This window comes from Wyeomyia smithii, chromosome 1, assembly GCF_029784165.1.
Source record: "Wyeomyia smithii strain HCP4-BCI-WySm-NY-G18 chromosome 1, ASM2978416v1, whole genome shotgun sequence".
Classification (NCBI taxonomy): domain Eukaryota; kingdom Metazoa; phylum Arthropoda; class Insecta; order Diptera; family Culicidae; genus Wyeomyia; species Wyeomyia smithii.
In genome coordinates, this window is record NC_073694.1 from 34,814,680 (window position 1) to 34,836,761 (window position 22,082).

General features: G+C 35.8%; 1 protein-coding gene across 5 annotated transcripts in view; it reads left to right on the plus strand.

Moving 5' to 3' along the window:
- Positions 1-51: 51 nt before the first annotated feature.
- The window catches only part of LOC129718389 (corticotropin-releasing factor-binding protein), a 70,791-nt gene continuing 48,760 nt past the window's right edge, over positions 52-22,082 (plus strand). Inside the window, exons 1-2 of one of the 5 annotated variants that reach the window (XM_055669148.1) lie at positions 52-326; positions 13,440-13,797. In XM_055669148.1, the coding sequence (XP_055525123.1) occupies positions 13,741-13,797 (57 nt within the window). In that variant the 5' untranslated portion in view covers positions 52-326; positions 13,440-13,740. The remainder of the gene's footprint in view (positions 327-13,439; positions 13,798-22,082) is intronic. The other 4 variants (XM_055669147.1, XM_055669149.1, XM_055669150.1 and 1 more) reach the window with 4 other exon arrangements.

Genomic DNA, 22,082 nt, shown 5'->3' on the forward strand with positions numbered 1-22,082 from the left:
ACCATGTGGTGTGTTATAAAAACGGAAAAGCCACCAGCAGATACCGTCATTCCGTTTCGTTCTCCGGTTGGGGATTGATGTTGGCACATGGTTTTTCCCGAACAACAGTCGAGGCAGTGGCACTGGTGCTGCTAGTGAATAAGTGACTCTGGTGCAGTAGTTTTGTGGTACGGTGCAATTTCCCGTGGGACCTGGATGCCGCTGGTTCTCGGGAAGGATTCAAAATATCGGTAGTGGTATATTGTGATTGACGGTAGGGGATTCGACCGGGGGATCATATCTACGGTAACGTTTCCGGATCGGTGCAAATCGTGTTGTCGATTGTGGTAAACGCCATAGTTTAGTTTTGGAAGTAACAGCTGAAAGGATGTTCGGTCACGTCGTTTTGTGTTGACATTACTAATTAACTTTGGAGGGGTGGTTCTATCAACAAGTGCGTTCTGTGTGTTTTTGGTGGTCGTGCCCAAAGGGAAAACCGTTGAATAGCGATATTCGGTTCGTTAAAATAAAGTTTGAGAACGCCAGCATTATACGGTTTACGTTGGAATTTGCATCCGTGAAGCGCGACGTCTAATTTATGGACTCAATTATGAACTAGCCGCTCTTAACGGATTACTGTTGTTGGTTCATGCAATCGTTCTCCGACTTTCTTCAAAATTAATGTTGAGTTCGCTCGAGATATACATTTCTGTGACTTTGTGAGGAGTAATAGAAAGCAAACGTGACCAAGCTTCATATTTTTTATAGATAAAAAATTTACTGAACATTGCTACTTTTTTTTGGACTGACAAAAGACAGCTAAAGTCATTACTATCGGGTATCTTATTGAATCGAGAAACGATTATCATTATATCGTGCTGGTTTTAAAATCTGTCGGCATACATGTGGAAACACGACTTCATTATGATTATGTGTCACAGCTGGCTTGGCAATATTATCATAAAAATGCAAAGTTGCTTAATTGTTTTCGGGGTTTGCTTTCCACGCGAGGGGCAGTGCTTCGTCCTTGCAATAGAGCCTTGAATAACATAGTCAATCTTAATATCCCGTGATTTAACCATTACTTGACAGTACTACGGGTATGGAAAAGTGTGGCAAAACCCAAATTGTTCTTTAAAATTTAGGAAAACCTCAAATTATTGTTGAATACAAAATAACATTTATTTGTGAGCAACTTAAAATGAGGCTAAAATTATGCTTAGCGGTTAGAAAGGCTAACAACAGAAAAGAAAAGCAACACAAGCATTACTCAGATCTACCAGAAATTCCCTCTCGAAAAGATAGACGAAGCAAATAATTCCTATGCAGAATAATCTTAAAATTGAGGGCAATTTTGAAATTGAAAGTTGGAAAAGGTAGAACAATAAAACAATTTTGAAACAAAAACCTACTAAAGATTCAAACTCGAAGATTGCTGATTGTTGCCAGAAGAAACTAAATGAAATATAAGGAAATTTAATCAAGGCCAGATTTACCGAAAAAAGCTTCAGAGAAAGTTTCTGAAAGTAAAAAAGTATGCAATCCTCACATAAACTCATAATGACTTGAAACTTGGTACGAAGTGATTATTGTCAAAAAAAGTATCCTGAGTTAGATTAGAAATCCCCCAGATACTATTTTGACAGTTGAATTAGACCATTACAAGATTCCAAATTGTATTAAATTTGTTAAAAAATCCAAAAATGAGATTAAGAAGACATGTAGAAATAATTTTAGAATCGCAAACAATTCGCCTCTAAACACCAGATATGGTAGATAAGAAAGCCTTTCCCAAAAAAAACTCAGAGCCAAAACAGCAAAAATACTCTCAGAGATCCAAAGAACGAAAAAACTTATCTGAAAATTCCTAGAACCCCTCCCAAATATCAAAACACAGTCCAAAAATTTAATGAAATCGCTGAAGAACGCTAAAAATGTTTACAAAGATTGTAAAAAATTACCCAGAACAAATTACTATTAAGCAAAAACAGGTTTAAAAGGTTTCTCACTGTCCTAAAAAAATCAAGGCGGATTAATATACATAGCGGTATAAAGTATATCACTAAAATCAATCCTGAGGACGCCATTAATTTAGAGAATGAGATCAGTAAAATAAAAAACTGCGAAATGGGCAGAAAAAATAAGAAAAGAAATGTGAAAAATAAAAAAAAACTCTTATAAAAATCAGAATAGATTAAAAACGCAATTTCAAAATATGTTTAGAATTGCAAATGTGAGAATCGCGAAAAAGCGAAAAGGCTCAAGAGGATTACTTTCCAATCTTCACGTAGAATCGTCAAAAACCTTGTTTAAAGGTTAGAAAATGCTCAAACATTAAATTATAAAAAAATTCTAATGGTTGAAAAAGTATGAAACGATACCGTAAGTCGGGGTGAGATTTTGCCATACAAACCCATTGTTCGTCAGCCATCCCAAAGCGATCACAGGACCAATCTTTCTTGAATAAGTTTCCTCGAATACTTAATTAAGAAAGGCTTGTCTCCTGACCCGGAAGAGATGGCTGACAAGTCACGGGTTGGAAGGCTCAATCTCACTTCTATTGGCACAATCTCACCCCGTCTAATGGTAATGATGAAAACTCTTAGACTTACTGAAAAAAAACGCTTTTCAAAGACCAAAAAAACTGCATACTCAAAATCGATGAAATTGTTTATTCAAGGCCAGAAGAAGCCAAAAAAAAAACAATCTCACAATCAATTCAGAATTCATATAATATCCAGAACACAGGATATCCTGCGAACTGTCGGAAGATGCATATAAGAAAAGAACTCCAAAACTAACTTAGCAACACAAAACCATAAAAGCTTCAAGAAATGTTTCAAAATTTTGTTTTGAATTTCCGAAGAGCTGTTTTAAAGATCAGAAAAGCTCACAAAATGGACCAGAAGTAAGCTTGCGAAAAAATCTCAGGAAAAGATGAAAAAATGGACTAGAAGCAAATTTAGAATTGCTAAAAAATCCTCTGAAGGTAAAACGATAAAAATCCAATACAAGCGAAATTTTTTTAAAACCCTTCATGAAAGAAATTCTCCGAGACAAGCTCATACTCGTCAAAATTTCTCTTGATGGTTGAATAAAACCAAAAACAAAGTTTTAAAATAAAATTAAGTTCAACAAAAGCCTTTTTTACAGTCGCTAAACAAAGCTAAGCATATGATTTTAACATGAAGTGAAAATCACACAAGAACTTTTTTATAAACTAAAAATAAGTGATAAGTAAAAAGATTCTATGATAAATTAAAATGGAAAATTCCTGAAGTGATTTCTAAGCAAGAGCCAAATCATTTCATATATCAGAAGTCAAGCATTTCCTGCTGATGAAAAAAAATTCAAAGGTTTACGAATGCCTGAACAGAGAGAATAGATTCAAAGTAAACTCAATAAATTGAAAAAAATATCCTAGGGTAAGCTACAGTTACAAATCCGCAATGAAGGTTTAACAGGTTAACGGAGAAACAGAAAATAATAAATTACAAAAAAAAAAAGAAAACAGAAGGGCCAAACATTTCGCGATCACTCACGAATGCTACAATGCAAGCGTTGCAACGAACAGTTCTAAGTAGTTCTAAGTCAGCCTGGCTAATCTCATTTCTGTGTTTTGTCCAACAGTGGGAATAAGGCACTATTATGATAAGCTGTTTTTACATTGAAAATTTGACGGCCGAGAGATTTTGGTTGCCAACACCCCCGTTTGTGTATTGCCAAAATACGGTAGAGCTTTTCGCCGGAGAAAGTGCTGGCCAATGCAGCTACCGCAAAAAGGCAGCTTTTACTAGTAGGAGAAGTAGTGCCGCTGCACCTACCATTGATGTTACTACCCGTACCGCTGCTACCTACTACCCACTGTCACTACTGCTGCAACCCGCTGACGCTTAGTTAGGACCGTCCTAGAAGCCATCCATTAGAAAAAAAAACTCTTAAGTTTTTTTAAGGGGGAGATTTGTTAGTAACTTAAGTATTTATGATAAATATTAGTAAATAATGAGTATGTGTGTCCAATCACAAATGGTGACTTCTCAACACTGTTAGAAATTTGTAATTTTAATTGTTAGGATTTGTTTGCTTTCGCAATCAGGACTTATCATTCGTAGGGATTTAAACCTACTTGTCAGAAAAGGGGAAGTAAACTTACAACTAACTTAATTGCTAACTTATTGGCTATAAAGAGAGCTTATCCTAGCAATTGAGGATTGCAACGATTTTTGTCGAAAATTGTTAATAATTTTATTTGACATAGCTTCTAATGGCTCAACACCAGTAAGTCTATGTAATTCGAGTGTACCAAACCAAGAAGGTCGCTTCAAAATCATTTTCAGAATTTTATTCTGAATCCTTTGGAGCGTTTTCTTCCTTGTTGAACAGCAACTTGACCAGATCGGTACAGCATAAAGCATTGCTGGTCTAAAAATTTGTTTGTAAATCAAAAGTTTGTTCTTTAAACAAAGTTTAGAATTCCTGTTAATGAGAGGATATAAACATCTCGTATATTTGATGCACTTGGCTTGTATACTCTCAATGTGCTCTTTGAAAATAAGTTTTTTATCATAAATTAGTTCCAAGTACTTAACCTTGTCAGACCAACTTAAAATAACCCCATTCATCTTGACAACGTGATTATTGTTTGGCTTGAGGAAAGAAGCCATAGGCTTATGCGGAAAAATTATCATTTGAGTTTTAGAAGCATTGGGAGAGATTTTCCACTTTTGCAAGTAGGAAGAAAAAATATCTAAACTTTTCTGCAATCGACTGCATATGACACGAAGACTTTTTCCTTTTACGGAAATGCTTGTGTCATCGCAGAACAATGACTTTGTGCATCCTGGAGGCAAATCAGGAAGATCTGAAGTGAATATGTTGTACAGGACTGAACCCAAGACTGAACCTAGAGGTACACCTGCTCTGACAGGAAATCTATCAGATTTTGAATTCTGATAGACAACCTGCAGAGTTCGATCAGTGAGATAATTTTTTAAAATTTTGATTAGGAAAATTGGAAAATTAAAAGTTTGCAATTTCGCAATCAAACCTTTATGCCAAACACTGTCGAATGCTTTTTCTATGTCTAAAAGAGCAGCTCCAGTGGAATAACCTTCAGATTTGTTAGCTCGTATCATATTAATCGGAGCAATTGATGAGTTGTGGAATGCCCATGGCGAAATCCAAACTGTTCATTTGCAAAAATTGAATTTTCGTTGATGTGTGACATCATTCTGTTAAGAATAATTCTCTCAAACAGTTTACTTATTGAAGAAAGCAAACTGATTGGTCGATAACTTGAAACTTCAGCTGGATTCTTATCCGGTTTTAAAATTGGAGTAATTTTTGCATTTTTCCATAACTTGGGGAAATAGCAAATTTGAAGCAGCAATTGAAAATTTTCATTAAAAATTCCATTGTGCTCTCAGGGAGATGTTTGATTAGTATATTAAAGATTCCATCGTCACCAGGTGCTTTCATATTTTTGAAATTTTTAATAATTGATTTAATCTCATTCAAGTTAGTTTCAATTAATTCTGCAGGTAAAAAATTCTGGGAAGAAATTAAATCAAATTGACGTGTGACTTCATTTTCAATTGGACTCACAAAATTCAAATTTGAGTTATGAACACTCTCAAACTGCTGAGCAAGCCTTCGAGCCTTTCGTTCATTGGATACAAGAAAACGTTCACCATCTTTTAAAACTGGAATAGGCTTTGAAGGTTTCTTAAGAATCTTCGACAGCTTCTAAAAAGGTTTCGAATATGGTTTCAATTTTTCAACTTTAGTCTCAAAATTTTGATTTCTCAGAAGAGTAAATCTTTGTTTAATCTCTTTCTGTAAATCTTTATAAATAGTTTTAAAAACAGGGTCACGAGAACGTTGATATTGACGTCTGCGGACATTTTTCAAACGAATTAGAAGTTGAAGATTTTCGTCAATTGTTGGTGAATCAAATTTCACTTGAGCCTTTGGAACAGAATAATTCCTGGCATCAACAATTGCACTTCGTTTTGCAATTCAAGCTCATTATTGAAATTTCTCTCAATATGAGTTTTGTATCTTTCCCAATTAGCCTTGTTATAATTAAAAACAGAGCTCATAGGGTTTAAAACTGATTCATGTGATAAAGAAAAAGTTATTGGAAGATGGTCAGAATCAAAGTCAGCATGTGTGATCAAATCACTATATACATGACTTTGATCTGTCAGCACCAAATCAATTGTTGAAGGGTTTCTTACAGAAGAAAAGCATGTAGGACTATTCGGAGACAAAATAGAATAGTATCCTGAAGAACAATCATTGAATAAAATTTTGCCATTGGAATTACTTTGAGAATTATTCCATGAACGATGTTTAGCGTTAAAATCGCCGATTATAAAAAATTTCGAACGATTTCTGGTGAGTTTTCGTAAATCACTTTTAAAATAATTTTTGTGCTCGCGTGTGCATTGAAATGGTAAATATGCTGCGGCAATGAATAAGATCCCAAGTTCAGTTTGAACTTCAATTCCCAAAGTTTCAATAACTTTCGTCTCAAGATGGGGAAGAGCACGATGTTTGATTCGGCGATGAATAACAATTGCAACTCCACCGCCGGAACCCTGAATCCTATCATATCTATGAACCACGTAATTGGGATCATATTTTAATTTTATGTTAGGTTTCAAAAATGTTTCAGTAATAATTGCAATATGCACATTATTTACTGTTAAAAAATTAAAAAGCTCATTCTCATTGGCCTTCAGTGAGCGAGCATTCCAATTTAATATTTAATTGTTTTATTTAAAATCATTGCTAAATTTTAAATTAGAAACAATTTTAATAGTAAAATTTGTGCCTATTTGAATGGCTTCAAACATTGATTTTGCCTGCAACGTGGCGTTCATAAGATCGAACATTGCCTGTTGCAAAAAAGAAGGTTTACCTGCCGTAATAGGCCCCAGGCAGTTGACATTAGAAAAAATATTTTCGGCAGCAATATTAGCTGGAGTAATAGGTGTACAATTATTTTCCAGCGTGTTTTGCTTACCCATAATAACAGTCATTTTCGAACTACCAACATTAGGCGGTATAATGTTCGAACTACCTGTAACCTGTGCATAAGTTAAACGGGTATGCAAAGGAGTAGGTAATCTATGCGTCACTGGTACGCTTGGAGAAATTTGTTTTGAAGTTGGTTTTAATTGAGAAATTGAATTTTGTTTACCTTGCCTTGCCTTAACAATTGCTAAACGGACTGGGCATTGATAAAAATTTGACATATGGTTGCCGTTACAATTCGCACAGCGAAAATTTTTACTCTCTTTCACAGGACATGTGTCCTTTTTGTGAGAAGAGTCTCCACAATTAAGACATTTTTGGTCCATGTTACAGAATTTGGAACCATGGCCATAACGTTGGCAAGTACGGCATTGGGTGATATGCTTTTCACCTCCGCCATACTTCCTATAAATTTCCCACTTTACACGCACATTATACAAAGCATGTGCTTTTTCAAAAAATTTTAAGTTGTTAACCTCATTGCGGTTAAAATGAATTAAATAATTAACAAGGGAAATTCCAGTTCTCGGACTGTTTTCGCCTCGTGATTTTTGTTTCATTAGAATTACTTGGGTAGGGGCTATGCCAAGTAGTTCTGTTAAAGTAAGTTTGATCTCATCAACGGTTTGATCGTTGGTGAGACCTTTCAATACGACCTTGAACGGCTTGGCGCTCTTCGTGTCATATGTAAAAAATTTATACATCTTTTCAGTTAAATACTGAATAAGACGATTACGACCCTTTATAGAGTCGGCTAATAAGCGGCATTTGCCTCTACGACCAATTTGATAGGTAACTTTAACGTCAGAAATAAACGTTGAAAGTTCCTTTTTGAAAATATTGAATTAAGAAGAAATAGTTACCACAATAGGTGGAACTTTTTCTTTTCTCAAAGAATTGACATTTTGTATAGTTTCATAACTCATAACATCCATTTCACCAGCTTCTTGCTCAGGCAAAATATCAAAAGGATTGCCACTACAGACACTCGAAGTGTCAGAAAGAGATGCCGCTCTTTTCCTTCCCGCAGCGATGCGATAAATTCAAAAGTAGGTAGTCTTGAGAAAGACTGATGGGAAATAACTTTCAGGTAGTCTTTAAAAGACACACTGACAAAACACAAACTTTGAAGCTATAGGCAGTCAAAGACCAGTCCACAAGCAACCAAAAAAACGTCTGATCTGTAGGACAGTTCAAGACGCACTGATATAGCCCAGAGAGTGGATTCCCGGTTTACTAGATATACAATTCTGTAATACACTGGGGCCTTTTTTACGCGGTTGAAAAAGTCCTCGCATAAAAAACGCGTAATTTACAAAAATCGCGTAAGGAAATCTACATTCAATGAATAAATTTGAATAAAAATAACAATAAGTAAATATATGATTGAAAATGATATTAAAATGGGAACAAAAACACAAAATTCGTTTAAAATGTATCAAAGATGATAATTCAGGGCAGCAACTTTTTCTACAATGATTCTACCATATTTTTAAGTTTTAGAATGCGTTCCTCGATCTGAAGTTAATCGCAACGCCCTTGACACGTATCGGTATACAATTATGAATGTTTTTTGTCCCTTTTTCCCGAATCAACGAAATATTATCCATTAATGACAGAAATTTTGGATCAAATATACTAAGATAACATTGATTAAGTTAACAAATAGGAAATCGTATTTTCATGAAACATACGATTAATTTTTTTAATTTATTTACTTTTACTTAGATGTACTTATACTAAAAGATACTAATCTAATGTGATACCGCGAAAAAATAATCTTCCCAACCACGTAAAAATAATTTGCGTTGTTTTAAAAAACGCGTAAAAATATTCCGCATTGTTGGGAAAAATTGTGTAAAGAAAGCCACGTATAAAAAGCTGCATAAAAATAACCTGCGTGAAAAGCCCAGTATAGTTTGTATAATCAAATTACAATTTACTGAATTTGGGCGATGCATAGATGGGTTTCCAATCGATTGCTTCGAGAACGAACGGAAACTAACCGACTGTACAGCATTTGAAATTTGACATGGTTTTCCCTTTTCCCTTTTCCGTTTTCAGGTTTTCATTTTATTCCCCCCTGCAGCCGAATTTCCTGAGAGACGCAGCTCTATACCAAAGAACTTTCAAGGATAAATTTAATTTAAAAAAAGCTAATAATCACATAAAAACGTTTCTAAAGGTTGGAGCCAGAACAAAGATCCCAGAAATGGTAAAAACCCTTCAAGAGTCTCGATTCCAAAGTAAAAATAGAATCTTAGCTTTCATCCGACACGAGAAGAATTTTATTGTCCTCCTTTCTAAGCTCGCAACACAATACAAAATTGGATTACGTTGCGTGACTGAGTGTTCATCGGTCCGGTTTTCCTGTTTGCCCACACAAAAAGAGTTTCAATTTTCGTACATTCGGTATTCTTGTAAGATTTGGACCATTTCGACCATTGTTTTGATTGTTTATGGTAAGAATCGCACCTTCGTTACATATGGTCTTTGCGTCTTGCGAAACTAGGAAAATGACAGAAGTTTAAAAAAGGTGGATCCACTTACAATATAACTTATACTTCAGTCGCAGAGTTCCTTTTCACTCTCAATCATCGCGTGTTAGGGGTAAAAATTTGTTTGCTCTCACAGTTTAAGAGGGAGTAGTTTTCGTTAGCTTCCCCTTAACTATAAGAGAAGTTGGCCAAATAACAAAACATGTAGGTTCACATTGAAGCCACAACCTAACCGTTTTCTAATTTAATATTATAGGAAGATTCACAACTCACCATGGGTGCGTATTCTGCAGAAAGTTCGATTTTATACTGTTTTTGCCGCACCCCAGAGCGATGAGAACGGTAATGCAATGCTCAGTTGATCGCCGAGTTATTTATTTCACTTTTCTTGCGTGCGCGGATGAGCAATTTACAAGAGTTTCACTGGGTTATTGCTCTGTCAAATTAGGAGCATTTTTTTCGTCAGAGAAACTATTACTCTGCGCTCTCTCTACAGCAGATGGTGTGATGCACATTGAATGTAAGCTCACAGTTGTTCAGAGGGAAGAAAACTTTTTCTCTTTAAGATGAAGATGAGCAAAACGAAGCCTGAATATAAATGTAAAATAAACATCGTGAAGCGGGATGATTTTTTTCCTTGTTGGGGACATTATACCACTGCGACCAGTGCTTCGATCTACTGTGGTGTCTGGTGTTCTCTTTTGCTTCAAGTCTTTTCTTGTATAGTCAACTGCTGTATGTTTTAATAGTCACTATCGTGATTGAGGGCATTGTTCTAATGTGGTTTTATGCAGCGAATAAAATTTAAAACATTGTTCGGAGAACAAGCCCATATTTCCCAAGGTCTAGGAGTCTCTTATCAAGAAATTTGCGCCGTTTGGTGATATTGCTGGGCATTCGCACAGCAGATGATGAGCACTTCCACTCTCTGTGCAACAGAAGCGATAATTGTCATTTTCAAGCCTTCCTTTTAGCTTTAGATGAAATTTACTCGGACAGTAACCAGTCCAGTAAAAGAACTAAGATCCTTCTTTGAAAGGTTCAACAATTTTTGTGCGGTCGAAGCGTTGGGCTTGATGTATCGTTTCGCAGCACCTGACCTTTCTCCCATTGTGATGGTTTCATTTCTAGTGCACTAAAGGAAACCCAACAGGATGGTTCAGGACCGATAAGTGTCGTGGCTAACCCATCTCTTGACAGTTCATCTGCTTTTGAAGTAGAATACTTCTCTCAGGAAGTTCGGCTACATAGGGATGTGAAATGAAAATCTAAAACCGAAAAAATTGAAAAATATGTCCAATTTCAAATGCTAATGAATCGGTTAGTATTCGATGGATTTCCTTCGTTCTTGCAGCAATAGATTGGAAAATCTTCTAAGATTCTTCCCAAATGCAGATAATGTAATTTTATTATTCGCACTATTGTACTATTGAAAATAGTCAAGTCTTGTCAAAACATAAAATTCGGCATCTGATTTTTCGTTTTATGATTGCTTCCCAAGCACGGTCGACAGAATCATAGACCTTGCAATTTGAATGTGCTGTTTGTCTGTATAAGAGTAAGGATGGGAAATATCGACTGAAATGGCTATCGATAGTTATCAATGATTTCCTACCACTATCGATAACTATCGATAGCTTTTTCATCCCTATATAAGAGCCTGTTTCATTCGAAGCCGCTCATAGACAGCGACAACAGCAGTCCTCCTTTAGCAACAGCAGTAGCATTGCAGTGGATACCGGGCGGATAGCGGCCACAGCTGTAGCATAACAATGGATAGCGCACTAGTTGCAGCGAATCTCAACATCGATAGCAGCTGGGCCAGCTGATGCAGAGACAGCGAATATCAATGGCAGCGTATAGCGGCCTCAACTGTGGCATGGCTACGGATAGCGTAGCAGTTGCAGCGGGTATCAGCGTCGATAGCAGCTGATGCAGTGAGGCACTTTAGTGAAATGCAGTCTCTGTGCGATAGTGGGCACTAGTAAATGCATTCAATGAAAAGTTGACTCATTTCGACAACTCATGAGTCGTCTGGTTTTGAGTGTTAGCTTTTCAGCTTTTCGCTGTTTATTTTATCACAAGGAATACTTTATTCGCACTGTCAGTGATAACGCCACGATATGATTGGTATCTTATTCGATATTGAACAACAAATGAAAAAATGACTGATACGCAAATAGCCGAGTTATCTTTCTTGTAAAAGTATTCTACTTTATCTTTGCGGTCGTGGCTTTGCACACAACCCTCCTGTTATTTTTTTTAATAAAATGTTTGTTGTTCCTTCAACAACTGCAAAAAAAACCATGTTTTGATTTAGTGCGAGTTAAGCATAAACATTTTACATTGCTGATGTTTTCGTAGTTTTGTGAAACTACGAACTGAAAACTTACTTTTTTATTTTTACTGAAACTAGATTTTGGGAGGTTTAGCTGGAAGAAAGACCACATTTCATTGGTTTTGGCCTTGGACATCAACAAACATTTTCGTTCAAAAAAGCAAAAAAATAAAAAAATGATTCTTAATTTTGAAACCTTTGATTCCGAGCATCGCCGGGCGGGAACGTTCAACTAGTAAAAAACAAATTACAGGAATGATCCTCCTAATTCCTGTAATTTATTTTTTACGTTTGAACGTAGAAAAGAATAAAAAAGAAGGGATTAAAGCCCAAAACCACCTTAAACGCTTCAATCAACTGCCATCACAAAAACAAACGATTGAAAAAAGCACAGAAATATCGCATTCTTCTTGAAGTCAAAAAATATGAAAATTTAGAATAAGAATTCTTGAAAGCCTTTTATTAAGCTAGTTATGGCTAAAACATTGAATTATCTTGAAATAAGCTTACTATATTATTGCTAACTAAATGTATAAAACCTCTTCTAAGGCTCAGATTAAGTCATGAAAATATGTTCAAAATCCCAAAAAACCTTACACTTTTGAAAAGGCAAAAATATGGTCTCTAAATAAGCAAAGAAAGTACAATAAAAAACAAATTAAATTTATAATCATTGACAAATATTTTCAAACGTTGTGGACGACGTTCACTAATTTTTTTTTAGGTATCAGAAATCAAATAAAAGATGAACCAATAAACTAAGAAGCGTTTAAAAACCATTGAAAGGTTAGAAAAGACTGGAACGAAAAATGGGTACACAGTAAATTTGATGAACTGTCAAATAAACGATCTCATAGTTGTGACGAATCTTCAATGACGGTAGAAATAAAGTAATTTAAAAAAATAACTTCTGAATGGCTTTGAAAAAATAATATTAACCTAGATAAAATCTCCCTAAAAGAAGGAACATGATGAGAATGAAGAAATTGAGCCCAAAGTGACTGACAACGTACTTTTGAACCAAACAAGGATCGAAAATCTGAAAAACTCTCCAAAGTAATGGAACAAAATGATTTTAAAATGAGCAAAGAATTTAAAGATTTTTTTATTAAAATTTAATAATGCGTAACCTTTGAATCTGCGTGAACTGAAAAAAATTTATAAAAGATACAAACGGAAAAATCTTGCCGAATTTTAGTCTATAGAAAACTTCATTCGAAAAAAAAGGTTTATTTTACTGACCTGCTTTTTTCTGGAAACAAAAGTTTCTGTACAACAGGTAATTTAAAGCGTTTTCAACACTTTCATTAGCCATTCCACATCAAACGCAAAGTTTATCTCTAGTTAGCCCAAAATTAACACTCTTTTCAACTGTTGTTGCCGTGCGTCATTCCAAGCATCACCTCGAATGGGAAATTCCGGAGCAAGGTTAATCCTTGCTGGCAAAACATGTTGACCAGAAGACCACTCATCACAGAGCCAGTAGTTAGTACGTAGCACAACGTGACTATTTGTTTAGCCATTAGGGGATGGGCGGCAAGGCCAGTTCCGGGTCCGGTATGTGAATGTGAATTTAATTTCAGAGTTCAAAAAAGCAATCCCAGTCCGTAAACAGACGAAATAATGTCAAACAGTTTAGCAGCAAAAAAGGCACTTCGATTGTGAAACGAGAACAAACGGTCCAGCCTTCGAACTGAACAGAAGGGACACTCATTGAATTAAGGCTAACTGCGAATGCGTGTGCCTATATTTAAGCAGCATCTCTAGGAAGCGTGCCGGCGGGAGTCTTTTTGAACGAATCCATCGGAAAAAGGAAAACATCATCGCCTGCCACTTGACCGCGCTCGAGTCACCTACAAAGCAGAGGGACGGAAAGGCAACGCAATGAAAGGAGTCTTCGCGTTGTGCTTTCACGTGATGCTGCTCAGCTTCCAAGCAAAGGTAAGAAGTTTATGTTTGTCCATCTTCCCATTCAGCTAGCTGTCTTGCCCCTGCAACGCAAAGGGGCAACAACGTTTAGCCGAGATTGGTTAATGAAAAGTAAGGCAAACATTTGGAGAGTTGTGAAAGGGTTGACCCGTGGGGCACAATGGATTTACACGGTACGGAACGAAGGCAGAATGCTCAAAAATGTTTGCCGGATAGTTTATCTATAGTGAATGTTTTCTTAGAGTGGTATTGTTGATTTAGGTAGCTGTGCAGAATATTTTCAGGACGATTAGTTTAGTTCTGGAGAGATTCTCTAATTATAAGGAAGTGCTATTTCGAACATAGATTCTTGTGTAGCCAACTTGCGCTTCGTTTAATGAGTCATATTAATCGGCAATAATTTTTACCTTTTCAAAATGAAGCAAAATATATGAGCAGTGAGATTAACCGGTAAGACATTTTTGAGACGTCTAACCTTCGGAGTCTGCTTCCAATTTTGTAAACTTGGTTGGCAGTTTACCAGATGTGGATTTACACATCTAATCATATTTGGTTTTGGACTTCTCTTTCTCCCAACAGTCTGGGAGAACACTCAAAACGTAAATCACAGATGTGCATTTTGGTTCAGAGCGTCAAGAATTAATCCTGAAAGTTTACCCTTTTTGCTGAATCGGATGTCTCGTCAAGTTTTAAGGCTTTAGGTTGAGTTTTCTCTTTGTAGTTTTTGATGGATTTAGGTTAGATCACGGGTTTTCAGATCTTTTCTCCGGATTAGTGAATATATTAAGTGGGAAAGGAGAGCAGGTGCTCCGACAAATATTTTGGTTTAGAATAGTGTTTCACTGAACATAAGATCTGAGAACTTAATGGAAAAATATGTTTTTGGAGGATGGTTTTTGGCAAACTTTTTAGCTTCTTTACGTATTTTAACACAGTTAATTACCAATTTATTTTTGCCGTTATGGCACTAAGATTTTTAAATCTGAAAAATTCAATACAAATATTAATAATTCAAAAGCAGTGGCTCTTAGCAGTGGAAAAAATCAAAACAATATTGTTGATAAAAGGATAACACTCACAATACCAAGAAACACACTTCCAACTGCAGCTAATATTCCACCCCCTTCCACGCCCAATACCCTGATGTTGGCACAGGTGCAGCGTGTCGCTGTTGGTCCCGTTACTATCAATCGACAACAGATTATTATCAATTGCGTGATACAATATTTTTCTCCGGCAATAAATCACACAAGCAGACAATGAAGGCAGTTACGTCAACCTACGCACCGGTAAGTGACGTTTCTCGACTAAATAGTCACAATCCGGCTGATTCGAAGCGTAAGCAATTGCATTACGTAAACATGTTATCATTCGCAAATATTAGAAAAAAGTTGTTTATTCGACAGATTTTTTTTCTGTGGAATATCAAATTAATTACGTCAAAGTTGATGGTTTCACAGAAAATAAATATCACTTCTTAGGTCCAGGTGAAACTCGTATTGTTCTTGACTAAAAAGAAAATAAAACAACAGTGAAATAACGGAATATGACTCTGCTGGTCTGTATGCGCGTGTTCCATTCTGTTGTGAAACAATTTACAGCAAACATTGTACATTTGAAATGCACCGCAACGGACAGACCGAGGCAGAAACTGTATTGTCCAGTTTTGAGGTATGTGTAGAAAGTATTGCAACCTACAAACACGGGGTTTCCGGCTTTCAAACATTTTAGGTCGCTACGCAATCCCATTTTCCCAAGCGCTTCAACTGATAGAGCAGGCAACCCACGTCGAAAGATTATGAAGGACGATGGAAGCCAGAACGACGTGCAATAAGTTGCCGAATGGAAAACAAAAGGTTTGCCCATACATCAACCTGGTATGTATTGTTGAATTGAAATATGACCCGTGCTCCGGCTGGGCAGTGATTCATTTCCCCAAGGGGGTTATTGGATCGCACTCGGCTGCAGTTCCCGAGTTCAGGGATAACGTGCTGCCTCGATGAATGAGTTGAAGAAATGTTCCGTCTCATTGCAACGCGTGTGGCACTCTTTATGCACTGCAAAGCGAGTGGCAAATCAAACAGATCACGAGGCCAGCACCCCGTGAAAAAAGTCTCATGAATTTCTTCTCGTAATTCCTTCGTTGGCTTTAATGATGGTTCATAACATTTCTCTAGAAATAATCAAGCTTTCCACATTGCCCGACAACTTTCTTGCCTGGTTGAACACATCAAGTAATGTAGACACGGTTGACATTCCACGAGCGGTTCATTAATCCGAGTGAATGGAAATGACTTGCAGCCAGCGGAAGCTAATCCCCTCTTTTGTAGTAGAAAACTTGGACTTGGGCTGCAGTTATTTTTCTTCTACCGAATATGGTAATCTACCGAGCGACTCCATCATCGCGTCTAATGCTGGACTGGTCATCCCATGGAATGTTATTAATCGTCGTTTGGCGACATTCGGATACATGTTAGGTAGAGTGGTGCCGTAATGGAAACATGAAATCAGGCAAACGCGCTTCCTGTTAATGGATATTGACGTAACTGGACTAGGGAAAACGAACATGACTGATTGTTTTTCTATGCTTTGGATGAGCATGCTCTTGCTGCGTTCATTCGAATTTATAATGAACACGACTGGAAATTTTGCGAAGCATTGATTCGTAGCCAGTTACAATTTTTGCTTTTCCAGTCTCTCCACTGATTAGTGATTGTCATGTTGGACACAGTTTGGACTGTGAAACTGATCATAACTTGAATTATTAAAACTGCGACAGTGAAAGCCCTAAAATGTGGCTAAATTCTTTATTTAGAAGTGACCCATTTTTTGGTACTTATTTGCACTTTTTCATGTTAAAACCGTATTAGAAGAATAAGATTTCGCCAATGTCTAATGTTTGAAAATAGTTAAATAACTCGAATATTTCAAATCAGTTTGGCCTTTTTTGTTTGCAGGTTTGAGCTGGGTTCCAATTGTCAGAATTTTTGTGTACAAAAATTGAAAAAAAAAACACCATGCCGATAAAGAATTTTCAAGAAAAAAGTTTTTAATGCATTTAAAATCTTTCACTGGTAAAACTTCTATGTTAAGCTTTCGACGATAAAAAAACAATACGAAAAATATAAGTAGGTATGCTAGTGAATTCTATTGCTTTATTAGTAGCTTCGCCTCTGATTACATTACTAGCTATTGGATAAAAAAAAAACAAAAAGTGCATTCTAGAAAGTTCGGCACTTAAAGAAATAGAATGAATAATTTGCAAATAGTATAACTTTTTTAAAAAGTTAACCTTTCCTGGTAATAATTTTGAAAAATTATTCTCATACCCATTCAGGAGAGGGGGAGGGGGGGGGGAGGTCAGAGTAGGTTCAATTTTCACTATATTTGCATCCACGACATGCAAAATATGTCTTCAAATATACCTTAATCAATAACCAAAAAAACCCGAAAACTTAACCTTACTCTGAACATCCGAAAAAATTCATGAAAATTCGTATTCGAGTAGGGCCCCTCTCAATGCACAGTGGTCCAATAAGGCAAAAAGCGGAACTTAATTCCATAGCGCCTTTTAACTTCTTGCTAGCTTAATAGTGTCTTCGGAGCAATTGTTTGTATGAATGATCCGCATAATTGCAAATTATCAAAAAATATGAAAAGTTTACTATACTAAAAATAACAAAAATTTACTTTTTTGTGTTTAGAGATAGAAGAATAGTTTATTCAGCAAAGTTGGAGAAAATTCAAAAATATGAAACTTTGTTGAACAAATGAAAATCCTATCTTTTTTCGGTACAAAGTTATAAAGTACATTACATGGAACTTATTTAAAAGCTAGTTTTTTGTACTTAACTTTTGTTAGTTGCATTTTACATGAAAGTGCAGTTCGGAGGAATTGTTAGGGCACACAAAACACATATTTTTGCCGAGGACCATATATCACCAGGACTTTTCCTTACAATGTTATATCACATTTTATCTTATTTTCTCGATAACTTCAAGAACGGGCAAGGGCAAGTGGAATTATGGTGTCAATAGTTTTCCTTGAAGATAAGCTGAAGTACTATAAACTTCTTTAGGTTCCATTTGTCCCAATCCACCCATTTTAGAGTACGGCGAACATATGTCACAGTAGGTTTTCATATATCAAAAATACTAACTTTTTGTGTTAAGAGATAGCGGAATGGTTTATTAATGTTTTAGAACGTGCAAAAATATGAAACTTTGTTGAACAAACAAAATTTCTACCTTTATTGGGAACAGAGTTACAGAGTATTTCATGTAAAAGTTACTTAAAAGTTAGTTTTTGTACTTAGCTTCTGTTAGTTACATTTTACAAGAAAAAGGGCATACAAAATACACGTTTTTTTTGAAGGCCACACATCTCCAGGACTTTTTCTTACAAAGATATAGCACATTTCAGCATATTTTTTCGATAACTTTAAGAACTTTGAAGTAACTTTTACATGAAATACTCTGTAACTCTGTTCCCAATGGAGATAGAAACTTTGTTTGTTCAGCAAAGTTTCATATTTTTGCACTTTCTAAAACTTTACCGAATAAACCATTCCTCTATCTCTTAACACAAAAAAGTTAGTATATTTGATATATGAAAACCTACTGTGACATATGTTCGCCGTACTCTAAAATGGGTGGATTGGGACAGATGGAACCTAAGAAGTTTATTGTACTTCAGCTTAACTTCAAGGAAAAGCATTGACATCATAATTCCACTTGCCCCTTTTTAATCTATACGTTCTTGAAATTATCGAAAAAATAAGCTTAAATATGATATAACATTGTAAGGAAAAGTCCTGGAGGTATATGGTCTTCGGCGAAAATGTGTGTTTTGTGTGCCCTAACAATTCCTTCGAACTACACTTTCGGGTAAAATGCAATTAACAAAAGTTAAGTACAAAAGCTAACTTTTAAATAAGTTCCATGTAATGTACATTATTACTTTGTACCGAAAAAAGATAGGATTTTCATTTGTTCAACAAAGTTTCATGTTTTTGAATTTTCTACAACTTTGCTGAATAAATTATTCTCCTATCTCTTAACACAAAAAAGTTATTTTTTTATTTTTAGTATAGTAAACTTTACATATATTTTGATAATTTGCAATTATGCGAGTCATTCATACAAACAGTTGCTCCGAAGACACTATTGAGCTATAATGAAGTTAAAAGGCGCTATGGAATTAGGTTCCACTTTTTGCCTTATTGGACTACTGTGCAATGGTTTAACGATTATGAATCTTCTCTTCTTTATAATGAAAATTAGTCCGCAAATCACGATTTATTTGAAGAACGGACCAGCATGTTAGCGTGAAAAGTTTTGTGTTTAAGGGTCCTAAGACCAAAGAAGATTATAAGGCTGGTTTGAGACCTTGCCCTTCTCTGGAAGGGAGGGCTGCACTACAAATGAAACACTATTTTCTGCATAACCCAAAAACTAATCAAGCAAATGGAACCAAATTTGACATGTAAAGATTTTTGAAAGTAAGAAATATTTCTGTGGTAGTTTGACACTTCTTTTCTGTATAAGTTATTGGGAGTAGCAAATATTTCTATGACGGTACGACACCCCTGCTTCTTCTGGAAGGGAGGGGTTCCATACAAATGAAATACAAATTTCTGCATAACTCAAGAACTAATCAAGTAAAATTTTCTGGATCGGAGAGTTTTCATACAAATGAAACACTATTTTCTGCATGACTGAAGAGCTAATCAAGCAAATGAAACCAAATTTGACATGTGGAGGTTCTCGGGAGCAAGAAATATTTATGTTGTAGCTCAGGACTCTTCCTTCTCTAGTAGCTGAATAAAACACAAATTTAACAATTCGAAAACTAATCAAGTAAATGAAATCAAATTTGACATCAGGTGATTTTTGGGGACAAGACATGTTTTTAGGAAAGTTTATACCCCTTGTTCCTCAGAAAGGGAGGGCTCCGAAACATATGAATCACAAATTTCTACATAACTTTAGAAGCAGCCAATTCCAAATTCGGAATGTGAGGATTTTAGAGTACAAGAAATGTTTCTTTGATGATTTGACACCCCTCCCTACTCTGGGAGGGTGGCGGAGATGTGTACAAATATTTTAATCATTTTTTTCCGGAAAATCAACTTCAGAAACCATTTTGAATTCTGAGATGACGAGATGTCTCTAAAACAGCCCAGAATGAACGAATACCACCCAATGGATACACTGGGGTCGCTTTTTACGCGGTTGGTTGTACCGCATTTAAAAGTTTAGATTAGTTATGCTTATACTAAACTTATTTGATACCGCGTATAAATAATCTTCCGAATCGAGTAAAAATAATCCGCGTTATTGTAAAAATATTCCGTTTAAAAAAAACGCATTTAAACAACCCGCGTAAAAAGCGATCCCAGTGTATTTCCGTAATCGATATAATGAAAAATTTTTGAATCTTTTCAGGGTCCCCATATTATGATTTTATTAGTTTGTTTCGCAACCGTTCCAATAATTTTTATTACTAAAGCTGACAAAAAAACAACGAGTTGTTTATTTATTATTTTATTTCGTCTATAAAAGTAATCAATGTGCAATATTTTGATACAATGTTTACTTTCAAACTATGTAATCATTTAATAAGCTTTGTGATTGCGAGTAGAGCTGAAAATTGTTTAAATTCATGCCGAGACCTTATGAAATCGTTGATTTCGCAGTGTTGTTTGTAAGTGGCCATCATACGCTCTAATGGTTTGGTTTTGAAATGATTTGTGCCATAATGATTGATGGCAAAGGTTTTTTGATTTTATAGTTGTTAGGAATTTAGCTTCGATAAAAATATTACAGAATCAATGCGGTGCGAAACGATATTGGTTACAAATAAAATTATTGCAAATTCACGACGCTCGTTTGATGATTGCCTGTTTACAAACACGTCAGAACATCAGAAATGACTAGAACCAGATTTGAGTTCTGGCCGTTTAATTTAACTTTTTATTGGCGGTTAGTTAAATACTATTCAAGCCATTTCAGGAGTCCTCAAGTCAATGTTTTGCAAATTCAAGTATTGAATTTGCAGCAATTGATTCGAGAAATTGATCGATATTAAATGGCCTTTGAAAGCTATCTAGGTTCCAATTCAGAGAAATAATTTTTCGGTGACAATCGCTTTACAGAGTCTAGGAATGTAAGTGATTCTGGTCAGATTCGAAAATAGGCACCAGAAATGAACTTTTCCATTTTTTTAAAGTTTTTAAATTTATGGTACTTTTTTAAATCCCATTTCCAAATATATTGAGAAGCAATAACATCAAAACGCACTAGTTTAGTTGCGTTTACGAGGTTCTTCCAAAAAATGTACTTGATGTGTCCTCCATTTTTATCAATGACATTCTCAAGCGGGGGAAAAATAAACCAGTTCCCTTACACAAGTGTTGTTTCTTTGCCGTTCACCTTATTCCCATGTCGACGATGGCATGTATGGTTGTATGAAACAGTCGGCATGCGATACATACATCCTTCTGTACACAGCCGCCATATTGTCGAGTTTGCTTTACTTTGTACGCTCATTCTTTCTACAGCCGTTTTTAACAGCCGACACACGACATTCGTCATAGACAAAAGAGGGGAAAATGTATCCGGTAGATTTGGGCTGTTAGTAAAACGTGCTGTTTGTATAGTGCTTACACGAACGTCTATATGAAAAATAACCTCTTCCTTCTTCTACATTCCGAAGACATCCTACAAATGCCTAATCGACACTGGAAGTAAATTTTTGTTTCCTTTTTTGATGCTCTGTTGTCAATAGGTTCTCAATGTGATTACCCGACTATCGCGGGTAGGTATCGCAAACACACAACAACAGAAACAGTGTTCTGAAAAGACAATAAAGCAGGTTGTACTTTTGGAATGCCTGTCCTCAAGACAACGCTTGAAACAATGCCTTTCGAACGCAAAAACAAAGTCCCAAAGTAGAATGAGATATTTTGCAGACTTGTGCACAAACATACGCCCAAATCGAATTATTTAACGGATTACGGTCTGCTCTTTCGGGGAGCGACAAATTTTTCGACTATCAGCCATCGTAGGATATGATTTGACAAGTGACATGGCACTCCTTTACCCGCACCGTAATCGAGTGGTGTTTCGTTCTAGCTATGGAACAGGAAGTTTTGTATGATAGCACAGTGCAACAAAAATTGACTTTTTTTCTGCCTTGGTTTCTGTATATAGCTTTTTTTGTGTATTTTGATACAAAACCAAATTTTCCCGAGTTTGAACATATTTCAACTTAAGGGGCAACAATGGCGCCGTTT